General features: G+C 45.4%; 1 protein-coding gene and 1 pseudogene across 13 annotated transcripts in view; one reads left to right on the forward strand and one right to left on the reverse strand.

Annotated features, from left to right (window-relative positions):
• Kiaa1217 (KIAA1217 ortholog) overlaps positions 1 to 14,327 on the forward strand; it is a 496,947-nt gene extending 482,620 nt beyond the window's left edge. For 5 of the 13 annotated variants that reach the window (XM_036187450.1, XM_036187445.1, XM_036187446.1 and 2 more), the window contains 7 exons: positions 1,742 to 1,902; positions 2,506 to 2,670; positions 5,181 to 5,300; positions 9,347 to 9,424; positions 9,537 to 11,135; positions 11,611 to 11,733; positions 12,476 to 14,327. In XM_036187450.1, the coding sequence (XP_036043343.1) occupies positions 1,742 to 1,902; positions 2,506 to 2,670; positions 5,181 to 5,300; positions 9,347 to 9,424; positions 9,537 to 11,135; positions 11,611 to 11,733; positions 12,476 to 12,976 (2,747 nt within the window). In that variant the 3' untranslated portion in view covers positions 12,977 to 14,327. The remainder of the gene's footprint in view (positions 1 to 1,741; positions 1,903 to 2,505; positions 2,671 to 5,180; positions 5,301 to 9,346; positions 9,425 to 9,536; positions 11,136 to 11,610; positions 11,734 to 12,475) is intronic. The other 8 variants (XM_036187453.1, XM_036187454.1, XM_036187457.1 and 5 more) reach the window with 4 other exon arrangements.
• Positions 14,328 to 21,762: 7,435 nt separating this feature from the next.
• LOC118584602 lies at positions 21,763 to 23,379 on the reverse strand (annotated as a pseudogene).
• Between the last annotated feature and the right edge of the window lie 358 nt (positions 23,380 to 23,737).

The raw sequence follows: 23,737 nt of genomic DNA on the forward strand, positions 1-23,737 counted from the left end.
TCAGGCCTTGCAGAGATGTGCAGGCTCACTGGCTTCAAATCAGAAGTGGTCACACATATAAGCTCCTGTGGGACAACAAGACCATGTCTCACTTTCTGAAGAATCTCTGTGGCTCAGCAGGCAATGTCACTCATCACCAAGCCTGACAACTTGAGTTCATCCCCAAACCGAAGCAGTAGAAGGGGAGAACCAATCCTGAAGGTTGTCTTCTGACTTCTAGGTACAGGCCATAGATAACACTCCCACACACATGCACAATACAATCTCTACAAAAGGAATGTCTCAAGGACGTCAAGACATTGGAGGAGTCATTCTCCAAAGCTGGCTTTTCTCCTCAGGTCTCTGGAGAGAATGTCTGATTCACCTCATGACACGTCTACCTTGTATAACTGCCTCCCCTATTACTAACCTTCTCACAGTCTGTTGGTCTTTCATATGATTCTCATAATTTTTCCTTATTTATGCACCACAAATATAGCACACATTTTGTAAAGATGTCTCATTTTCACTTTTTACCTTCAGATTAAAAAATTCTCAGTGGGCGGTGGTAGTGCATGCCTTTAATCCCAGCACTTGGGAGGTAGGGGCAGGTGGATCTCCGACTTTGAGGACAGCCAGGGCTACACAGAGAAACCCTGTCTCAAGAAACCAAAAGTAAATAAAAATTAAAAAAAAGTCCTGCATAAATTATTCAGCTACCAACGTGAATGTTTTCATTTAGTATATTGCTATTTCCTACTTAAAAAACAAAACAAACAAACAAACAAAAAAACACTATCAGAAATAGTTCACTAATGTACAGGCCACCCAGAATGTATATCAGTAACTGTAAATTCTGGTTTCTGTCAGTGTGTGTGTGTGTGTGTGTGTGTGTGTGTGAGTGTGTGTGTGTGTGTGATAGAGAGAGAGAGAGAGAGATGTCATTGTATGCATTTATGCTTTTTGTTTTGTTGTTTTCTTTTGTTTCTTTGAGACAGGGTTTCTCTGTGTAGCTTTGTAACCTTTCCTGGAACTCACTCTGTAGCCCAGGCTGGCCTCGAACTCACAGAGATCCTCCTGCCTCTGCCTCCCAAGTGCTGGGATTAAAGGTATGCACCACCACTGCCTGGCTGCATTTATGCATCTTTACTAGTGAACAAAAGCCTATATACAAGGTCTTCTTTCTTTTTGTTTTTCAAGACAGGGTTTCTCTGTAGCTTTGGAGCCTGTCCTGGAACTTGCTCTGTAGACCAGGCTGGCCTCGAACTCACAGAGATCTGCCTGTCTCTGCCTCCCAGGTGCTGGGATTTGTCCCCATTTCCTCTCTACCTCTCCCCTCTTTAGCTATTCCCAGAGCTGTGTCAATTCTTATGGATATACTGTTTCAGGCTGGGGTTGGAGGCTTCGGAAGCCTGGCAAAGGGCTCTTACCTCTAGTTGCCCAGTTTTTTCACTTTTCTGGTGCCCCCCTAGTTTTTGTATAGACCAAGAAATTCATTTAATAATAAATCTCATAGTTAGCATTGGAGTCACAATAAGTATGTTATATGTAGTATGTAAGAGATGAGAGAACTGAGTCAGCAGGAAGGGAGGTCACACATGCAGGGGCTTTCTGGGAGTTAAGTTCAGTTTGTTGGCAAGGCTGTATTCTTAATCATTTGTCTATGGCAAGAAGAGAGAGCTTGTACGTCAAATTGCATTGCGTTTGCATACAGATATATCTTGAAAAGAGATTATCTTTGAAATGGCATACTCTCTTCCAGAAGATTCTCCAAATTCAGAGCAGGAGTTGGACAAGCTAGGGGGAAAGTCACCCCCTCCTCCGCCCCCACCCCCTCGGAGAAGCTACCTTCCTGGGTCAGGACTCACCACCACAAGGTCTGGCGATGTGGTCTACACCGGCAGAAAGGAGAGCATGTCTAAGGTCGGATGGGTTGAGTCCTGGCAAACTGGTTTCTGGGTGCAGACATCTGGGTACAGACAGTTCTATCTGTCTGAACATAAGAAAAAGAAAAAGAAAAAAAAAGAGTAGTGATTCAACTCATCTAGATCTCCAAAAAGTGCCTCAGATGGAAAATGTCAGCCAGTGCTATTGGACTACAGCCTGATGTGACTTTTAATGGGACACTATGAAATGCAGATCACCAGCCACTTTCCCTGGTGGGATATCAGTAGACTAGAGTGAGGGTCTTACCAAGCAGACATAGCTGTGGGTGTTTGTATAAAAAGCTGTTACTTGAGCTGACACTTAGCTTGGAAAGCCTTGTCCCTTGTGCTAAATGAAAAAAATACAATTTCCAATTGGAAATGCAATGTGGGGAAGGCCTTTTGTAAATGTGGGGGATTTACAATTTCATAATTCTTCATTCACTCACCAACGTGACAGCTTATGTAAACAAGCCCAAACTAAATGCAAGGAAAGAAAACAGCCTTTTGGCAAGAAGAGCCAGAGCTAAAGAGGCCTTGAGAATCTATGTGTCTAACCTGAGGGTCTTACACCAATATCTGTGGTTTGAATCCCCTATAGGTGAGCAGTGAAGACCCTGGGCCAACCCCACAGACTAGAGCCACAAAATGTCCCACAGAGGAGCCAGCCTCAGCCTGGGCCCCATCCCCACCTCCAGTCCCTGCCGCTTCCTCCAAGGATGAGGAGGAAGAAGAAGAAGGAGACAAAATCATGGCGGAACTCCAGGTATGTAGCTGAGGTGACTCCTGGCCTTTGGCATCTGGGCTTCTCAGGCTGTGGAGCCCACAGGTTTCTCAGCTGGACAAAGCTAGTAAAGGGTGCTGGAGCCAGCACATGTTAGTTGTATCTTAATCCTGACCTCCAGTTTTCCAAGATGAGAGCCAGCCATTTCTCTGGGCACCCAGAAGATGTGTGGATAGAGACCACTTTTAAAACAATTCTGTAAAGTTTACATAGAAAAATCAGTAACAGACCTCCCTAGATCTAGATGATAGGAATATTCTATTTTTTTCCATTTCCTTGACCTATTAGAGAATATTTTATATATATATATATATATATATATATATATATATATATATATATATATATATATATTTAATTACACAAACTCTCTGCTAGGACTGAGAATGGATTGCAGGGTATATACCCAAGACCCTCCCACGTTCTTGTCCTGAAGTGACTCTTCCCTACAAGCATGTCCTGAGAACTCTCATTAGATACATACATAATTCCTAGACCAAACACTGGACCTTTTTTGCCATCTTTTCACCACCGTCCATGTGGTTTGGTACAGACAGTAACTCTAATTCCTTCACACGGAATGGCGAAAACTTTAAACCGTGTCAATTTTGTGATACGAGTCTACCCTGGTTTTCATGGTATCCATGGTAATATCTGCCAAAATCAAGCTCCTTGCATCCATCTTAAAAGGCAAATGGGACTGCTGAGTGTTCTGGGGGTGGCGGGGTGAACCCTTTGAATCCAAGCTCACAGATTGTTCTGGGTCAAGCCCTCCGCCAAGCAGACCTTCATGCATCCTTAGAATGGTCAGAAACTTACTGATAGGAAACAGATTTATAGTTAGTAACCATTAGACGTTTGAATGTTCCAATCTTAGCACTCCAGTAGAAACCGTATATTTGTCATAGGCACTTCTAACTTCTATGCAAGATGACCATTTAGAGCCCTATGTCTTAGGTGTCTTCTATGATGATCCCTTTCCAGGAAGTGGGGTATCTGGTATCTAGCTTCTTGTTCTGCAAGTGGTTATTTATAATAGAGACTGAAATTGTCTAGCTCTGTAGGTCTAGTTAGTTTGTCTGTGTGTGCTCTTAAGTCAAACCCCAGGAACGACAAAGAGACTCTTCAGTCCCCTCTAAGGGCAGTTTCCATTAAATAGTGTCCTGTGTTCAGGTGAGTAGGCATCAGAAGAAAATCCAGGTGTGGAAATATAACATCTAACAGCTCAAAGGACATAGCAGATGGTCTCAATAGACAGGCCTGTAGATAAGTCAAGCATATCTGGGACAAACCAGGATTCCCTTCCTAAGGAGTAGATAGCATGGAGGACAAAGATGGCTAAAACAGAGACAAGCATCGAAGGCAGAAGAGAGTCCCTCTTGTCAGCTCTGTCCAGATGTTAGGACAGATGCTAGAATGCTCACTTGGCAAAGTCACAAATTCTTCTTTCTGCCTACTGAAGTATTTCCAGATGTCAACATTTGACATACAGAGAATATTAGGCAATTATTTAAGATTATTCATTTCATTGAGTTCTTTTTAATGCTAACTGCACATTAGAATTACTGGAGCATTTGTGTGGAAAATGCCCACAACCCAGAGATTCTTTTCTACTAGTTCTCTTGAGTGAGGCCTGGTAGCACTGGTGGTTGGTTGTGTTGGCTGCTTATTGCATAGCCATGAGGACTGCTGATGCTAAGCAGTCCTGGACTCAGAGCTGTCAGCTGTCCTCCACAGTTCAGTGTCAAGAGACTCTCCTGATGTCCCCAACCCCGTCATCTGACAGACAGAAGCAGTACTGCTGATCTTTTATCTACGAACTAGTCTCGATTCGCATGGCCTTATTCACATGAGCCAGCTGCTGACCCCACAGTTATATCCAGAGCTCAGCAGCTCCTTGGCCATTCAGGACCAGGTGGTGCTAAAAAGCATTCATTGCTTGGAAATGAGCAATAGAGCAGAGTAGGATCTGTGACTGTTTCAGAGAATAAACAGGTATGCATTATTACTTTTTAAGTTTAAAATGTCATGTGAGTTTTCTTCCTATAATCTTAGTAAAGCTGATAAGAAATGAAGAACATAAAGATGTCTTTTCATCTTTTCTTGATTTGTTTATATATTTACCAACATGGAAAGGTCAAGACAAAAAATGACATTAAGTCAAATCAGGTGCACCTGAGAGCATTTTTTCCCCTTTGATGTTAGATATTGAGCCCAGAGTTTCGTCTGCCAAGCATGTATGTGTCACTGAGCCACACCTCCAACCCAAGAGTATTAATAGTCTTTAGGGCCCTGTCCATTTCATCTTTATAAAGAAGCTTTTGCTTAGAGCTCAGACAGAAGCCTGCTTGAGGCCCTATGGGATGTAGGATTTCAGGATGCTGCCTCCTAGCATCAGGACCAGGGCTGGGGACCCCATGTCTTTGGATTCCTGCCTCTTTTCTGCTCCATACACTCAGACCCCTGTTAACTTCAGTATTTTAATTCCTTAGGCATTCCAGAAGTGTTCCTTTATGGATGTAAATCCAAACAGTCATGCTGAGCAGTCCCGAGCTGACAGCCACCTTAAAGACACTAGGCCAGGCGCCACAGTCCCTCCCAAGGAGAAGAAGGTAACACGTGGTAGCTATCTGTTTAACCACACAGTCAGACAGCCCTGCCCTGCCCTGCTCTGCTACTAACACGGCACTCTTGCACTTGACCTCCTGCACCTGGCCTTCCCACAGTGCTCTCTCCCTCTTCTTTTTAGACCAATAGAGATACAGGTTAGAGCGAGACTACAAATATCTGGCTCAGGTTTCCAAAGTGAGCATTGTTCCCTGTGAACACCACGCAATAGCACAGGCAAAAGTAACACAATGGCTTCCCCACGTAGAGAATGTGTACCTTCCGAGAGTTTTAGACCAATCATTAGAAACAACAACAACAAAAACCCAGAAATACTAACAAGTAAATTCAAGTTTTTCTCATTTTCAAACTATCTCATGGAAGTTCAGAATCATGGAGACATACCTGTATACACACTGAAGTATGCCAAACAGGATCCGTGCAAATCATTGCCGATTTTTGAGGTATATCTTTCAAAATTAGTAAGGATAGCTTTAACGCTAAAATAATATACTTGTGACTTCGAAGAGGAGTCTATGCTGTGTAGCAAAGCATCCATCCATGCTGAGGAGATAGCTGTGGGCACCAGCGTCTGAGCTACAGTGTGAGGATGGATCTAGAGCACTTGGGACTTGGGGGCTTAGAGCCACCTCACCTTAATTAAGGGCAAAAAGTTTAACCAATTCAAGTTCTAACATTTCCCACCAGGAAACTTACATTTCAGAATGGAGGGACACTACTTTATTTTAAATAAAGAGAAACAATAGTAACAAAAAAAGCTGTGAAGTGGCCTTCTGTCTATTCCACCTGGACCCTTGGCTTTTATAAAAGCAAACTCAGTGAGGTAGATGTATCAGACTGCAGAGGGCAAATCTAACAGCCTTCAAGGGACCTGCTCTGCCCTGGCCCACCACCATCAAAGAGCCCTGATGTGAAGTGATCTGCCCCCAGTAGACAGGTGAAACTGTCAGCAGGCAGAGGGTGTCTTTCTACACTAGCAGGTTATTAGACAATGACAGGCAAGCTGTCTCATGCAGAACACTAAACCCATGAAATCACCCCAGAAACAAGTTGCTTGTTCAGTGTGTGGAACTTTCCTATATGGCTTTATTACTACTAATTTGTAGAAGGCCTCTGGCAGGGCCTGGCATGTTGTATTTGGACCAATGTGACCATTCTAGAACACTAACTGGAAACTTCATACCTCCCAAAGGTCCCCTCTGATGACTGTCTCATTGCAGACTTATTCTAATTGACTCTGATGTTGCATTGGGTTCTTGTCTGACAGTCTGAAGTTCACACCTGTTGATAGCAGATTGGAAGCAGTTTGCTATGGGAATGCCAGTGGTTCATTGTTGAGCACCCAACACTGAGTTTGTAGGTTAGGTACTCATTTTGGATCATAAACTCAGTAGATGAATCACTTCCTAATAGCCAGAACTATCAGTCTTAACCCCCCCCCCCCCAGTTTTTGTCTTTATTAACCTCTTTGTGGCCTATTCATCTGCCCTTCCTTAACTTAAATGTTTTCTCCATTGTTTTTCCTTCTACCCTCATGAAGCTCCAGCCTGGCACTCCACATTTATAGTTTCCTCATGACTGGGTCTCTATTCCGTTTATTATTCATTCACATGGAGCATGCTTCCCTAGCCATTTACGTCATCCAAATCACTGGGCTCATAAGCAAATATTAAAGAAGGTTGATTGCCTTTCAGGCAAAATTGTGACTAAGAAATCACTGTCAATTTCCATGGCAACTATGACCAAGTTTCCCTGAAGTTCATGCGCTTGCTTTGATACATTTATTCCCTTTTGTGTCTAGCCTATTGATTAAATACAATTGTCCATGTGAAATCTAAACTAGTCTTCAGCTTAGTTACTTGCTGCTGGAGTAGTCCCACTACTGAATTGTATTCGAATATACATATTACAGAGTGAGACTGGAAATATTTAATAGTGGCTATGGTGTGGCCCTTACCAACCAGTGCAGATGCCAACCCCACCACTTCCCCTGCCTCCCCCACCCCCAGTAAATGGGCCTGGCAGGGGACTTGAGTTTACACATATGCAATCCTTTCTTTGATTCAGAGAGTCAACTTTTACTTGGGTCCTAGTGAAATATACTAGTTGCATGTTTGGAACTGAAACGTTGGGCTGGATCCTCATTTAATATTCTCCTTAAAATCTTTTATGTGCTAAATCAGTTGCTTTATAATCTGAATTTCAAATCCCACAGAAAAACTCACATTCTCTTGCAGCAGCAGAACTGCCCCTGTCTGGAGAAACTCCAGGGGGTGGCTGGTGGCGAGTGCACCTCGTTCTTGGTCACTAATGGTGTTCCGTGTGGTTCATGCTGACTGTGTTGTTTGTGTTATTCCTTAATGTGTGTGACTATTCCTTCCACTCTAAACCAGGACAGTCGTGTTAACTTTGGCACAGCCTGCGGTTATTGTGCTTTGTGATATTGTCATTGCTTTAACCAAACAGCCATCATTGGGACTGTATGTCACCTTGTGACAGATATCACTTCCTCTTGGCGTTCTACAGCTAGAAAGGCCAGCAGCAGTACCCTGTGAGGAGAAGGTATCCTAAAATTAGGGATACACAGGGCCTGGGGCTACTCATACAGCCAGGCTAGAACACAGTGCCCTTAGACGAAATACTCTTATTACGTGGATCCTCACTGCCTGCCGTTGGGTCTTCAACCCTGAATCTTAGTGAGACTCCCCCATGAACATCTTTACATCTTAAAATATAGAGAATAAAAGCTGCATCATAAAATGCAGGGAATTAAAACTGACTAGGACATCACAGCCGCCATCTTTGTTTTCTTTTTAGATTACAGTCACACACCATGTAACATAATGTTTTGGTGAGCAATGGACCACGTCTACAGTGGTGGCTCATCCATTGAGATCCTAACTGACAGCAGTCAGTTACATCTTACTGTTGTGCTGAGGTGTTTTGTGGTGGTCTACACAGGTCTACTTGATGCTGATGTATGAAAGAGAAAGTTCCCTTCCCTGCCTGATGGGATAAGGATCCTAAAAGCTGTCACTAGTCTATAAAATTTTCTTTATTTTTCATCAGTGTCTTAGAGTAGACTTCTAGTTATGTGAAAACCAAAAGTCACCGTAACACAGTAGGCTGGGCTACACAGACAGCAGCTTCATGTGCTGGTCTGTTGAGTCTGTCACTAGCATCCTGAGGCCAAGCACAATGGTAGCCTCAACATCTGGTGAATGTGAGCACACGCTCAGATGCTTGCACAACAGAATCACTCTGTGACACATTTGTCAGGACGTGTCTCTGTTATTGAGGACTACATGGCTGCAAACTGGGAAGTATTATCACTGCAAATGTAGATGTAATCCTCGGGGCTGTTAATTAATTTGAAGGTTATTTGAACACATTAATAACCTGCAAAGACATTTTCATCCTGTCACTGGGCCATGGAAGAAAAATGTTTTTTATCCCAGAGTATGACAACCAACCCAAACAGAACTCCTTATGGACTGATATCCATAAAAGAATTGGAAGGGACATTTTAAAACTCTGCTCTTGTTCCTCAGTTTATAGGCAAAACAAAACCAAAACCTGAGGTACAGAGATGTGAAATAAAGGATGTGTCCAAAGTCACATCAGTAAGAGGCAGATGTCTATCAGAATACTAATTGCTGCTTGCCCCACCACCAACCCAGTGTGCCTCCTACAGTTCTGGTTTTAGAGTCTGCTGAGATCACAGACAGTTAGGCATTGAAAAGACATTGTTAATGGCTCCACTTATCCTCTTCCCTGCCCCCCACCTAAAATTGGGAACACTTGAAATATTCTACTAATGGAGACTTTCGTCTTATATGAATACAGGGCAGTTTTGGAGGTTGGAGAACTAAGCAGTCCCAGGTAAACAGAGCTGTAGGGTTCGGGTTGCTGGGTAACACATGAGCTTCAGGCCGCACGCATGTTTGGAAATGTAATTGAACGATAGTTATAGTCCACTTTGGGGAGCATGTGGTTTTGTGGAGTAACATGTCCTACACTATTCTACCAGAATTTGGAATTTTTCCCTGAAGATGTACGAAAATCTGATGTTGAATGTGAAAATGGCCCCCAAGTGGAATCTCAGAAGGTGAGTTTGCCGTATCTGGGTGCCAACTGATGCTATGCAGTTTAATTTCCTTCCCTTGCAGATCCTTTTCTGATTAATGTGTGTGGTTTCCTTTCTCCACTTTGCCTCTCAGGTTACTGCAGGGGCTCTGAGACCTAGTGGCCCTCCCAAGTGGGAAAGAACAGTGGTGACTAGTGGGCCTGACCCATCAAGAACACCAGAATGTAGAGGTGACACCTTCATGGAGGACAATTCCACACCCAATAAGAATCTATTCAGAGACAGTAGAAATTATTCCCAGAAAAATGTGCCTAAGGTCAATTTCCATTTCACTGGCATGAATTCATTGGAAGGTGAACTCAGCCAAGGGCCTAAGGTCTCGGGACTACAGTGTGTTATTCCTGACACCGACAATCAAAAGTTGAATTATGGAAAGACAAGAGAGGCAGACCGACAAGGACAGGAAAATACAGATAAGAGTCACATTCCTCCCCCACCTAGATCAGCAGAATTAAGTATTCATGAGGCCAAAACACAAGATCACGATGTTCTCATGACAGACCTTGGCCAAGTTGTCCTGAGATCCAAGGTGGGTAGGCATGCTAACATGAACACTATTGAGGATGGAGAGTCAACTCCAAGTTCTCCCAGTGAGGAACACACAGCCACTGATAATATCGCCTTCATGATCACCAAAAATGCTGTGCAGGTTCTGTCCAGTGGGGAGGTCCATGACATTGTGAGCCAAAAGGGACAAGATGTACAGACAGTCAATATTGATGCAAGAAAAGAGACAACCTCTCAGCAAGAAGGGACTGAAGCTGAAGAGCCAGTCATGTGTCTAGACAAGAAGCCAGTTATCATCATTTTTGATGAACCCATGGACATCCGATCTGCGTATAAGAGACTTTCAACTATCTTTGAGGAATGTGATGAGGAACTAGAGAGAATGATGACAGAGGAAAAGATCGAGGAGGAGGAAGAGGAGGAAGATGGAGACGCTGGAGTCCAGCCTTCTTCCCAAATGTCTCATAAGCAGGTTGACTCGGGAAGTGGTGGGAGGGGACAAAAGGCAGAGACACAATCACGACCCAACTCCCTTGCAGCAGAGAGTCAAACTCCAGGAAAGCAGGAAGTTCATAAAGCTGAGCAGAGAAAGCTTAGCTCTGAAGATTCTCCAGACTCGGGAAACAAGAGTGACATGGCTGATGACCAGTTTGAAAGCCCCAAGAAAAAGTTTAAGTTCAAATTCCCTAAAAAGCAACTTGCTGCTCTTACTCAGGCAATCCGCACAGGAACGAAAACGGGAAAGAAAACCCTGCAGGTGGTGGTCTATGAGGAAGAGGAAGAGGATGGCACTTTGAAACAGCACAAAGAGGCCAAGAGGTTTGAAATCACCAGGTCACAGCCTGAAGATGCCCCAAAAACCATGGCTAGGAGACAAGAACAGCCTGGTCTCGAAGGCACATCTCCAACTTCAAGGACGGATGAAATTAGGAAAAATACTTACAAAACGCTGGACAGCCTGGAGCAGACCATAAGGCAACTTGAAAATACAATCAGTGAAATGAGCCCCAGGGCCCTAGTTGACACCCCGTGTTCTTCCAACAGAGATTGTGGTGCAAGCTCGCCCCACATAGCCCAAGAGGTCTCTCCCCGGTCCTTGCTAGTTCTGGATGAAGTGCCCCCTGCCCCAGAGCCCCCCACGTCCATATCTTCAGCTTCACGTAAGGTATCTTGGTCTGTAGAAAGTGGAAAGATCCAGCTGCTTCTTAAGCCTGTCATAATCACAGTAGCAAAAGGTGTCTCGTGATTTAATCGCTTCCTTTCAGGTGGCTCGCGTTTTTGTCTATTCGTCATGTACCCGTCTCTCCTCCCTTCTCCGTCGCCTTCCAAAAACAACGGCAACAAATGTCTAACAGCTAATCAATTCTGTTTGTGCCTCTGTTGCTGATTGGTGTTGGGTCCATAGAAGGAAGCTGGGTCAGCCGTGTGCTGTTGGTACTCACATTAAAATCCAATTGATCAGTAGTGAGCTGTTGATTCTGTTTGATTCTTCTGATTAACCCAGTTGGTGTCTCCTGGGTCTGTCCTGCATGTAGGGCGCTAGCTTTTCACTTGATCTTCTCTGCATATAGTGGGGCAGTCTCCGTAACAATCCACTCACCTTCTTCTCTTTGTCTCCCCTCTCACTGGTCCTTCCACAGGGCTCCATCACCACCTCACAGACAAGTCGGATGCCAGTCCCCATGAGTTCTAAGAACAGACCTGGAAGCCTGGATAAGCCCAGCAAACAATCCAAACTCCAGGATCCCCGCCAATACCGCCAGGTAGTTTTACCTTAAACCAAATTTTGGATGGACACTATTGCAGTTAAGAAGCCAGTCGCTGACTTAGTTTATACCAAATACTGTGTTTTCTGTGTGAGGTATCATTTCCATAGACATCTTGGATCTGGGGGCATGAAGAAAGTCTAAAAAGAACCTCTGTTAAACTTTTCACCACACTCTTGCATGCTTACAATAAAACATCTTTTCCTTTGTGACTCCAAATCTTAACTGTTAACACATGGTGCCAAGCCAGTGGTGGTTTCTTTGGTGAATGTAATGCTTCCTCCAAACCTCTTGGGACACAGAGACAAACCAACCTGTCGTGACTGCTCTTAAGTCACCACTACTAACGTCTGTGTTGACTGCATTGCTTTAAAATCCCATTAGCTCTCCCACATTAGAAGCACATTCACACTCCCCCCCCACTCCCTCCCCCCCCCACTCCCCCCCTACCCCCCCCCCCCCCCGTCACAATCCCCATGCATGGCTGACTGGCACTGGGGATGCCCATGGAATGTGTGATGTGTGGTCTTTCTTTTCTGTCCTTTCAGTACCTCCTTTGCTATGTGCATGGGGTGGTTTCCTCCAGGTCCAGATAAGCACAAAACTTAGCTCAGGCCTCGGACTGTATGTTGTTTTTCTGTGGCTGAATGATTCTCAGAAGGGCTGTGTTGCCAGGCCCTGTGTGTTGATCATGTTTCCAGCTTTCTGACAGAATGTCTCCCGCCATCTTTGTTTGCAGGCTAACGGAAGTGCTAAGAAAGCTAGTGGGGATTGTAAGCCTCCTTCCCCCTCCTTCCCTGCCTCTAAGATTCCAGCCCTCTCTCCCAGCTCTGGGAAAAGCACTTCCCTATCCTCTGCTAGTGGCGACAGCTCTAACCTCCCCAGTGCACCTGCTACTAAACCATCGATGGCTTCTACCCCTCTCAGCCCCCAAGCAGGACGGTCCACTCACTCCGCCTCCCTCATCCCTTCTGTCTCTAATGGCTCCTTAAAGTTTCAGAGCCCGCCTCATGCAGGTAAAGGCCATCACCTTTCATTTGCACTGCAGACTCAAAATGGCCGAGCTGCCCCTACTTCCTCTTCCTCCTCCTCCTCCCCTCCCTCCCCTGCCTCTCCCACCTCCCTGAATCAAGGTGCCAGGGGCGTCAGGACCATCCATACTCCTAGCCTCGCCAGCTACAAAGCACAGAACGGAAGTTCAAGCAAAGCCACCCCATCCACAGCAAAGGAAACTTCTTAAAGGCCAGATCCTATTAGGCACAAGATGGAATTACATTCTTGTTTTTAACTTTTAGCAGTCTGGAACAACTGTTTTCACAAGAGAATGTTCCATATTGTTGTGCTGATCAAGGCTTCATGCAAAGTATGTGCTAAATACTGAGTTCATAGATTGCAGTAAAGCTTGTTTTTTCTACTCTGTGGCTGTTGTACTTACATAGTGTTTACTGTCTAGACTCAATACCTATTAAATGAAGAAAGCATGTGCTATCAAAACAAAGAGAGTATGGTAAGAGTGAAGAGATGTGTGGGACAAGCTGTACTCCGCATGTAAAACATGTATGATTCCAGAATTTTAGTATGTTTTGTATAAAACTATTTTTCATTACAGAGACTAGAGGTGAACAGAGAGAGATACACACATGTGACTATATAAATTGTAAAGCATATATTATGATATTTTCTTTTATTTTAGTGTTATTTAGCTTTATTACAGATTTCTATTTTTGTCAAAACTTCATGGTTCCTTTCAAGATCTTTTTTGCCAGAACATTTTGATACTACAGCGTTGTACATTTGAAAGTAGCATGCTAGACCCTAAGCCAGTGAGCTCCCACAGCCCATAGGAAGGAAGTCAGCAAACCCTTGCACTGCCATCGAAAGTATGTATGATAATTTGCTAGCCCAAGCAAGTCTGTTTTCTTTTTCTTTGCTTTTGTTTTTATTTTCTTCTTCCTTTTTTCTTAAAAAGCAAAACAAAAAACAAGAATTAGTGTTCAGTAGTGATTTTTGTTGCGATGTCTAACCCCTTTTTACGTTTTCCTAGACCTGGTGATACACATGCCATTACAATGTGGATTTTAAAAACGTACACTCCTGTACGGTTCTGTACACTGAGGAACTTTTGTAAATATATAAATATAAATAGACATCAAAATACTGTGTGTGATAGCACATAGGGTAGTTTCCCCACACCAAAGTTCATTTTTATGCATGCTTTAAGAGTCTATATCGGGATGGGCAGAAACGGGACTACCCATACATTTTTAAAGAGCTCCAAGTTTGCACAGCTTGAGGGGTTTTGTAAATAACTGTTATTTGTATAACACAGCCATGTAACATACAGAACTGTAAGCAGAGACCTTGCAAACTAAATAAAGGGCTGCATGCTTATTATTTTTTGTACCTTGTCATTGTAACTAGCTACTTCCTAGTCAAAGAGCATGTAAGTATCGCCACAGGGTCTCGGCTTTGAGGGCGTTCTGAGTAACGTGTAGCCACATCCACTTATACAGTGGTGTTCTCTGAAAGCTCGGAGTAGCTAAGGATGAGTTCCTAATAAACTAATTGACAGTGTGGTTGTCTGAACTTAATTTCCGGTCTCACTCTTCTCTAAGGGCTTCTTAGAGATTTGGCTAACAGAAAATAAACCTGGGTACAAGTTTGCATATTCATTCATCAAAGGTGCTTTTTGGTGCTTTCTTGATTTTTTTTTTTTTTTATTTCTAGTAAAAGTAAAAAGAAGATGTCTTCATCACTGAGTTTGGGATGGGTTTTTGGTTGTCTTGTTTGGTTTTTTTTTTCTTCAGTTCCCAATTTTTAATTTTTTTAAATTATTATTTTATGTATATGGAAATTCTGCTTGGATGTGTTCATTCCTGCTACCTATGGTCAGAAGAGTTTTGTTGTTGGGTCCCCTGACACTGGAGTTGCATTTGATTGTGAGTCTCCGGGTGGGTGCTGGAATCAAACCTGGGGCCTCTGGAAGAGCAGCCGGTGCTCTCAACCACTGACCCATCTCTCCAGCCTGGAGTTCTCCACTTTGAAGAGAATTATTGTTGGTCTAAGGGAAATGTACGTGCGGCAGAGCACGTTTTCATTTACAAAGAATGGAAAGAAGACGGAGGAGAGGACTCAGTAAAGTGCTCATCCTGAGAGCGTGAGGATTCTGAGTCTGATTCCCAGAACCCACAAAAACAGCTGAGCAGATTGGCTTGCCCTTGTATTCCAGCACTGGAGTGAGACAGCTAGATCCGTGGCTGGCCAGCCAGTCTAGCCTAACCATTGAGTTCCAGGCCAGGAACAGCACTCAAGATTGACCTCTGGCTATTACATACATAAATATAGACAGACAGACAGACACAGACACAGACACAGACACACACAGACACACACACACACACACACACACACACACACACACACACACAAATTGACAAAGAGTTATTAATAATAAAAATTCGCAGATTCCATAAACAATCTTAGGAGCCGGCTCATCGTTATTTTTCACATCAAAAAATATTTCATTTGTTGGTTAGATGTAAAGATGTGTCCCCAAGCTTCAGGCTTCCTGAACATCATGACTTTCCTCAGAAATACCCTCTGAGACCCCTATCCACAACAGTCCTGACAGCCACATGTTCAGTAGCACTTAGGGAAGTGTTTCAGTAAACATGATTGCAGCATTCCCATCCCATCCAGCAGTTCCATAAGCTCCACAAGAGTTCCTAAACAATACCAGCTACTAGAATTATAATTGTTCTGTGTGACTAACAGCTAGCTAATTCATGCTGGTCTACTTGGTCCTGTTTATGGCCATGCTGGGAATGTTTGCTTAAACACCTAAGCAGCCGGTTGGGGCTCAGTTTGACATCAGACTTCCCAGAGCTCTGGCAGAGTCCTGCAGCTCATGGTCCCTTTGAGCTAGTGTCAGATGGGCAAGTACAGATTCCCTGGGCTAGAGACCTCTCAAGCTGACCCAAACCAGCTTGCTGCCTGCCTCTTCCAAACATCCAGCAGAGTGTGTGTCGGGTGGGGTGGAGCGGGGGAGTTCCTTTGCTGGGGAACAGAGTCCAGGTATACATAGGCTGCCCATAACCATGCTTAGCAAAACAGCAGCAGGCAGGAATGTGTTGGCTCAACACTCATTTCTAAGTCTGACATAATCTGAGACCCACTTTTGCTCAGTCAGTCACCTTTAGCTGAGTTAAGATCCCCTCCTCTTTGGGTTGGCTCCTCATCTCACTGACCACAAACCCATTTTCAGCTGCTAACCACAATCAAACCTAATGATTAGCACCCCAGACCAAATGATTTCTACTTCACATGAGTTTTCTTTAAACCAACCAGTCTCTGAAAGGCCACGGAGTATGCATGAGGACCTTAATAAAGGCGTGGCCCCCAGGTCCTCTTGCACTTGCTACCTGCTGGCTGAACTTTGTTCTGTGACCAGCTCACCATCACCCTGGCCCCACACCCATCAGCACCCAAAGAGCCTTAAAGAGTAAATTGCTTCTCTTTCCTGTATTTTGTGCTTACGTTCTTGTCGCCTTGCATGTGCCTATGCACCCAAACCGAACAGGGCCTGGCTGGTTTAAGGGCACTCCAGTATAAAGATCTCAAGGCTAGAATGGAATCCATACAATGAAGGTCACAGCCACACCTTGGTTATTTTAACATCTAAAGTGGGTGAAGGGTAGCAGCAAGAGCAGCTGGCTTCTCGGGTTTGTTAAATTACAAATGGATATTTGCTTAAGGATCATTTATGACAGGCTCCAAAACTATGCAGAAAAACCTTGTCTCGAAAAACAAAAACAAAAAAAAATCATTTATGGTTGTCATTAATCTAATAAACCTCTACAATCTGACAAAGATTCTTAGAAATAAGCTTCATGGACCCAGTGAGATGGCTCATCTGGGAAAGATGTCATGAAAACCCTAATGCCTTGAGTTCAATACTCACTGCAGGTATAAAGATGGAAGGAGCAAACTAAATCAACAAAAATTGTCCCCTGACCTCGGCCATGTGCTGCATGGCCTTTTCCCACTTGCTGAACAATACACAGCTCCGCTGAAGCAGTTTTTGGGGGCTAGGGGACTGGGAGGGTGTGGCACTGTGACCTGAGACCTTACTGCTATTTCCTGGTTGTACAAATTTGAGCAAAGTTTGGTTTTCTTATCTATTGACACAGTGTAGTGATGGGATTTAACTCTTTGGACTGTGGGATTAAATAGGATACAATTAAGACGGAGCCTAACACATCCCAAGTACTAAGAAAAGGTTAGGCTTATCGTTCACACAATTTCAATGACAACTGTGGCACTGTTTGGCCCCCAAGAAGTTTCTAGTCTAATCAGGAGGTGGGGGTGAATCCCAGGGAGGCAAGGCAGGCAGTCATCCTAACAGATGCTGCAAGTTCTTCTCTGTGGCTTCACGGAGTTGGTGCCATTTGGCCCTCTTGAGAACAGTACGGAACTCTAACATACTATACTGTCTGGGCCTCAAAGGACCTGCTTGATTGGCACCTTGCCCATGACCAGAATCCTGGCACAGACATGGAGAAATACTGATACTCAGAATCATGGCTGCAAGAAAGTAATTCTACAAAGTTAAATTCTCAGGGTGGGGGTTCCCAGCTCAGTCCGCTCTGCACCCCCAGTATTGCCCATCTTAACACCAAGGAAGGGGACCCAGCCACTGGGCTCCGGAGCAGGTTACATAATCCTTCTTTCAGCCAGGTTTGTAGGTAAACACCCCTTTTCCTGGATGTTCCTACAGGGCTAACTAGCTTCCTTGATACTCTATGCTAATACACCAGAGCAACCCAACAGCCTTTGGGAGGACACAGAAGATGGAGAAACAGTATCAGCCAATATCATGGAAGCTAGTGTATGTATGGTGACAATAACACCAGCTAGGAAAAGGGCTCTAGCCAGATCCACCATCCAGCCCTGAATCTGCACTGCAGAGTGGATGACAAATGTGTCCAAGCTATTTACTTTGAAGTATGACATTGTCATCCACAATGAGTATACTCGAGAACTGTGTGACTGAGTCAAAAATACATAAAACTCTCATAATGTTTTGAGTGGGTTTACAGTAATGTGTTGGGCCACACTCTTGGGTCCTGCCACAAACAACAGTTCATGCTGCCCAGCTTAGAAGCAGAAGCTCACTTGACAGTCCGAAATTAGCAGGGTTAAGCTGTACTCCACACATTCTGCCCAAAAAGACAGAGACACTATGCTGCATACCTTAAATTCACACAAAAATGCTTAAGGTTTAATTGCCTGAGCTTTCCAGGGATTCCTCAGACCGTGAGTATGTGAACACAGCAGCAGTAATGGCCATCTGTTGTCTATTATAAGGCAGGCAGGATGTGACAGGGGCTTAGGTCCACTGCTTTTCCAACCTCGCCAGGGATTCCTTCCACCAACTCCCTCCCCATCTCACAGTGCCCAGGCTGAGGCCTGAAAGTTGCAGACGGAGTGGGGGAGGAGCTTGGCTGTTTTGCATGGGGAGGGATTGCTCATGGTGCCTCTTGGGTAGGCGTGCTATTGACAGGTGTTTTCCATTCCTTGATCAAACAAACCAGCACACTGAAGAAAAGTGGCAGGGGTTATGAGGTTTCAAGTTTGAGCATCTTCCCCTTCAGAAGAAGGGCAGCTGGCAAGACTCTGGTCACCAGGCTGACATTGCCATCAGCTGTGAATTGTTGGGAGAGAAATGAGCTGGATTCAAATCTGGGCTCACAACACAGCTCTTCCCAAAGCCCCATGTCAGCACTGAAACTCCAGGGTGCTGGGCAGGGACCTCTTGCCAGGACTGGTCCTTTCTGCTGTACCCAACATCACCATCACCAGGTCCTTTCCAACCTGGGAATTCTCAGGCTGGTTGCGGTCATCTGGTGAAGTACTGTTGGTAAGTGCCTCCCGGAAGGGATTCTGGGGTCTTGGCTTGGAAACTTGCCAGCTACAAATTTGTGAAGGGGCTTCACTACAGGTCCCCAGATAGTCTTTGAAATGAGAGAAGGAATCTTAATTCTGTTGCACGTAAGTTCCCCTTTTAAACTGTTTTATGAGGTGAAATCCTTAGGGGCGTATCTATCCACTCACTGGTGTAATACAGTCCCTGGCCCGATGTCTGTGTCACATGTCACAGGCAGAACTCAGCCTCAAATGAAAACGCATTCAGACCAGGACTCAGACTCAAACGTTGTGAATGCCACGTGTTGTGACTTTTTTTGCAAAGAGTTTAAAGGGTCAAACAAAACAAATGCCAGTCCCCTTGTTTTCACACAGCACAGGAGACTAGATTGCTCAAAGGTGAAATGAATTTGGTCTCTGGTATCTGGTAATTACGAACACGGTTTCCATTTCTTAACTGTCCAGCGGATGGCAGCATAGTCTTACGAGGCAGGGACCGTTCTGAAGCGGGCTTCTAGCAGCTCTGACTCACTCAATACCGCTTTTACCTTCACTGCTGACAAGAAAACGTTCTCCCGGATCCTCCAAGTTGCCCCTGTGTGGAGTCCTGCTTTACTCCTCTAATTCTTCATTAAGCCTATATCATAGTATGCTCTTGTCATAAAGCCTGAGAAAATTGATAGCAACAGAAATCCAGGCCCTGGGCACCTGTGAGAGGGGCGCTGGGAAGCTGAGGAAAGGTGAGTTGGAACCAGGATAGTACCTGCCATCAACACCCTTGCCAGGCTGCCAGGACAGTGAGAGGCAACCCCAGAAGTGGCAAAACCCAAGAAAGCCTGGTACAAGATACAAGAGGCTCAGGGAGCAGCTTCTCGAAGCTGGCTGCATTGCCCTCCTAGAGTCTGTGAAATGTTGACATGTGGACCTGCCAAGGCTTGGGTTCTCAGAAGGGATGGGGATGAGGTGTCTTCTCAACCCCCCAGGTCACTCTTAAAAGGACACCAGGGCTGAAAAGCCAGGGCAAATACAGATGTCCTTGCTGCCACACTGGTTCCCACAGGAAGGACTTGGCTCAGCTATCATTTGGGGATATTTGTGCACACCCCACCTCCAGCTTCTCAACTGTGTTATTTTACTTATTTACTTAGAAGCTGGGACTCCATATATAGCCCAGGCTGTCATCAGACTCGTGTCTTCCAGCCCCCAGAGTGCCCTGATTGCAGCTGGAGTGTCACCATGTTCCGCCCAACTTTAGAGAGTCACAATGTATAAACACCTTATGTATCTCACGCTTGCTGCCTTTGAGAGCTGGCTTGGGTTTTTGCTACACCTGGTGCTTTCTTTGTGATGCCGTTCATAGCATTCAGGTGCCTTTGCAGGTGAAATTAAGACCTGGCCTTATGAAGGTACAGACCTGGGTCCTGCTTGGTCTCCAGAATGTTCCCAGTACTAAAGTGAGGCATGTTCAATGTGTTGGTAATGTTAGTGGTAAGCAGCATCGTAATGATGTGCCCCATGCGGTGCCTCCCTGTTTCTGTGTATCATGGTATGCATGTGTAGAACAAAGGGCATCCTAACCCTAATGAGAGGGGCTCCTGCAGATGTGGTATAGGATAAGGGAGAAAGCAGGGGAGCCTGTCTTGGCTGTAATAGTGTGGTTCTGGTCAGGAGGGGGACACACAGTTCCTCTGGTCATCAGGTTAACAGTGCAGGTGACACAAGGCTGAAAGCCAAATCCTCAGCCCATCCCTTGATCCAGAAAGGGTGGGCTCTTCCCACCAGCCCCTTTTCTTTGTCTCAACACCACCTAACGCAGGCTGGGCCCATCACAGATTTCTCTATAGGCTCTCCTACAAGTTCAAGGAGGCCCTGTCAAGTATAGACATCTCTGCCAATCTCAGAGAGGAGGCACTGAACAAAGCCGTGGAAACCCCAGAGATCACAGATCTAACTTTTCAAAGGCCCACAGGACCAGGTTCAAGATAGGAAGGACACCAGGCAAGCTGCTTGTTCCCTTGCACTTGACTGTGTAAGAACTGGTTCTTTCCTCTAGCCAGTCCCTTCTAGTAAAGGAACTGGGACCACAAACCAGGGATTCTCCTGGCCGTAGACTCCCAAACCCTAGAGATGGGGTCCTCTGACAGCTGCAGCTAGGCAAGGGGAACACACCCCACCCCAGAGCAGCTTCTAGCCACACTCCAGGTTAACATAAAAATAACTTGTGCAAACCTAGCTCTCGAGCCACAAGGCCCATGCCCTTGAAGAGCCATGCTAAACTCTGACCCTAATGTTCACAAGAACTCAGTAAGACAGTGTCAGACATGGCTACATGTGACCTTAGTCAGAGTACACCACTTGAATACTGGATCAAAAGGAACAACCAAAGAAAAGGAAACTTGTTTAGGGAATGGTTCCTTTCAAAGGTGGACTCTTATCTTTGTGAGACAAAAGGGCCATGCCATGCTGAACCAGTCTCCCAGTTAGGAGGTGCGAAAGCCCACCTCTGCTCTGACGTGGGTTCTGGCTTGGTGGCCCAACTCAGCTAAGCCTCCCATTCAAGAATAAAAGCAAGCCCATAGAAAGACCTTGCTCTGCTCTGTGCCCTTGCTGCCCAGCTAAGGCAGGGGGTGCAAGACTCCCTGGGCTCCATGCCTGGCGTGCAGGCCAACTCAGTTCCCCACCGTCTACCACCCATGCTCTTCCTTTGGGACTCCAGCCATGGTCAAACATGATGCTGGAAAGCAGAGTCCACACCAGGGACCCCGGCAGTGCAGACATTCTGAGGTCAGTAGGTTGCAGCATCAAGTTACATTCTAAGTAAAATAGCTAGAGGGTAAACACTCCAATGCCAATTTGTTTTCAAAAGGGCTCTGTGTTATCCTATGGTTTGCCTTTTTTTCTTTGTAATCGTACAGCCTTTGAAAATTACATAAGTTATAATGATCTGATACTATCAATAGCCATTCAGAGAGGAAAAAAAAAGTTCCCTCCCTCCCAACAACCATCCAGGGGAAATTCAAAAGTCTTTACTAGAGACCAGTTCACCATGGCCTCTACCCTGGTAGAAACAAAAAGCAAAAAGATGAGGAGAAAACAAATTGACTAGGAGGTGTGTTGCCAGTGTCTCTCAGGAGTGCGGCCCTGGCTGCTGCCTGGGGTGGTGAAAGGCAGAGCCTGCAGCATGCAGTATGGTAGCTGGGAGGTCTCACCCCGGCACATCTTCCTCACCCACCCCCCCACCCCACCCCGACCCTCCGCAGCCCTGCTTAGGTGAAAATCCTTCAGCAGGGTTCTTCTCTGCTGCTCTGCTATGTGCATTTGGTTTCCCAAGTCCCCTCTGTCATAGCTGTCCGCATGCTCAACTTTCCGCACAAGGTTTTCAATCTCAGCCTCCAGCTGAGCCTGCTGGTATTCAAACACCTTCTTCCTGGACCCAGACTCCATGTAGTTCGCATATGGATAGGGGTATTGCAGGGTGTATGGACACTTGGCCAACAGCTTAGCAGCATTCTGCAGGTACTTCCAGTTCCCAGATTGTTCATAACCCTCTCTTGAATCTTCTCATGACTCTTGATGGTATGTGTGTGCCTCTAGCTGCAAACTTTTGTCGTGGTTTTCCCACCTCTCAAAGTAGAACAAGTACTTCTTGAGGGCCTCCCTGGCCTGGGCTTGCTGGCTCTGGTTGACAATGTCGGGATTCTCCTTGTACCGACTCCACTCATAGTACTCACTGCCATGTGTCTTCCAATCTCCTAGACACATCCAGCAGAAGCTGTGCTTACACTTGGAGCATTGCATGTGATTGTAGCCTCCGTTCTTCTTAATACAGATGCTGTACTTGGGACAGTCTTTAGTGTGAACAATCATGTAGTCAGCCGTTTCCAAGTCATCTGCACAGTTGGTGAGCCATTTCTGGATTGTGGCACAGTCTGTGGGGGCATCTGTTGACACTTGAAACAGAAGCCCTCATTACGTCAATTGCACTGCGCTCAGCAAGCTCTAGGCTCCTGCACCCAAATAACCATGGGGCAGTCTGCACCAGGGCACAGCTGGAGCTGGTAACGACTCTCCACATAGTCCCTAAAGAGAGAGCACCTGTATTTATCTCTTAATTCTTCATTGGGAAGCAAGGGAAATACAAAGTCCTCTGGTGTTCAGAGTGGACAGTCCTGAGCCATACTTGAGACTCCTACACCAACACTGTCCTTGACAAGTACTGAGCAATGCTGCTCCCAGCAGCTTCAGCAAAACTGATGTTGGCAAGGCAGAGAGAGCAGGTTTTCCTTCTGCCCAAACTGCATACTCACTGCACAGTGGCAAGGGGGATGGGCTGTGGGGACGTGTTTTGATGGATTAGGCTGAACTTGCGCATCAACAAGCAGCTGAGTTGAATTAGACCTGTACCAAAATCTCTGAGATTGGCCAGTGGAAATTAACTAATATAAGTTTTGCAACTGAATGAGATACCTTTAAGACAGAGGCTAAGCTTGTCATATGCTCACGAAGGGCACCCTCAGACTCCTTATAGGTCAAGCAAGTGAACTGGTACTCTTCGGAATCAAAAGCATCAGCCCCCTGCTGCTCCACATCACTGGCTACTCCCACACAGTAGTCCTCTATGTCCCCAGGGTCCTCTTCCTCTTCTTCCTCTTCCTCACAGTTTGGGTCATAGTCCTTTTCATTGCTGTCAGACCCCTGGCTGTTCATGTCCACGAACATCTTAACATCCAGCCAAGTTGCAGATCAAGGAATCAGTTGCTTTTTTCCCCCTCCCCCCAACTTTATCGCTTTCTCAAATGCATTAGTGTTTTTGTCTTCTGCAACTTTTTAACATCTTACCTGAAGGTATCACTCAAACAATGTTTCATATGATTTCCATCCGGAGCCACGGACCTACAGCCATAGAGCCCAGGTCCACCAGAGGAGGTCAAGCCAGGCCAAAAGAGTCTGATAGGAGCGCAGCGGCAGCGGGGGCGGCAGGTGTAAGTAAACATTTTCAAAGTACAGAAATGAAGTCTATATACAACAGAAGAGGAACCAAGAGCAGGACCTGCTGCAAATCCTTCAGCGTCATGGT

This window comes from Onychomys torridus, chromosome 5, assembly GCF_903995425.1.
Source record: "Onychomys torridus chromosome 5, mOncTor1.1, whole genome shotgun sequence".
Taxonomy (NCBI): domain Eukaryota; kingdom Metazoa; phylum Chordata; class Mammalia; order Rodentia; family Cricetidae; genus Onychomys; species Onychomys torridus.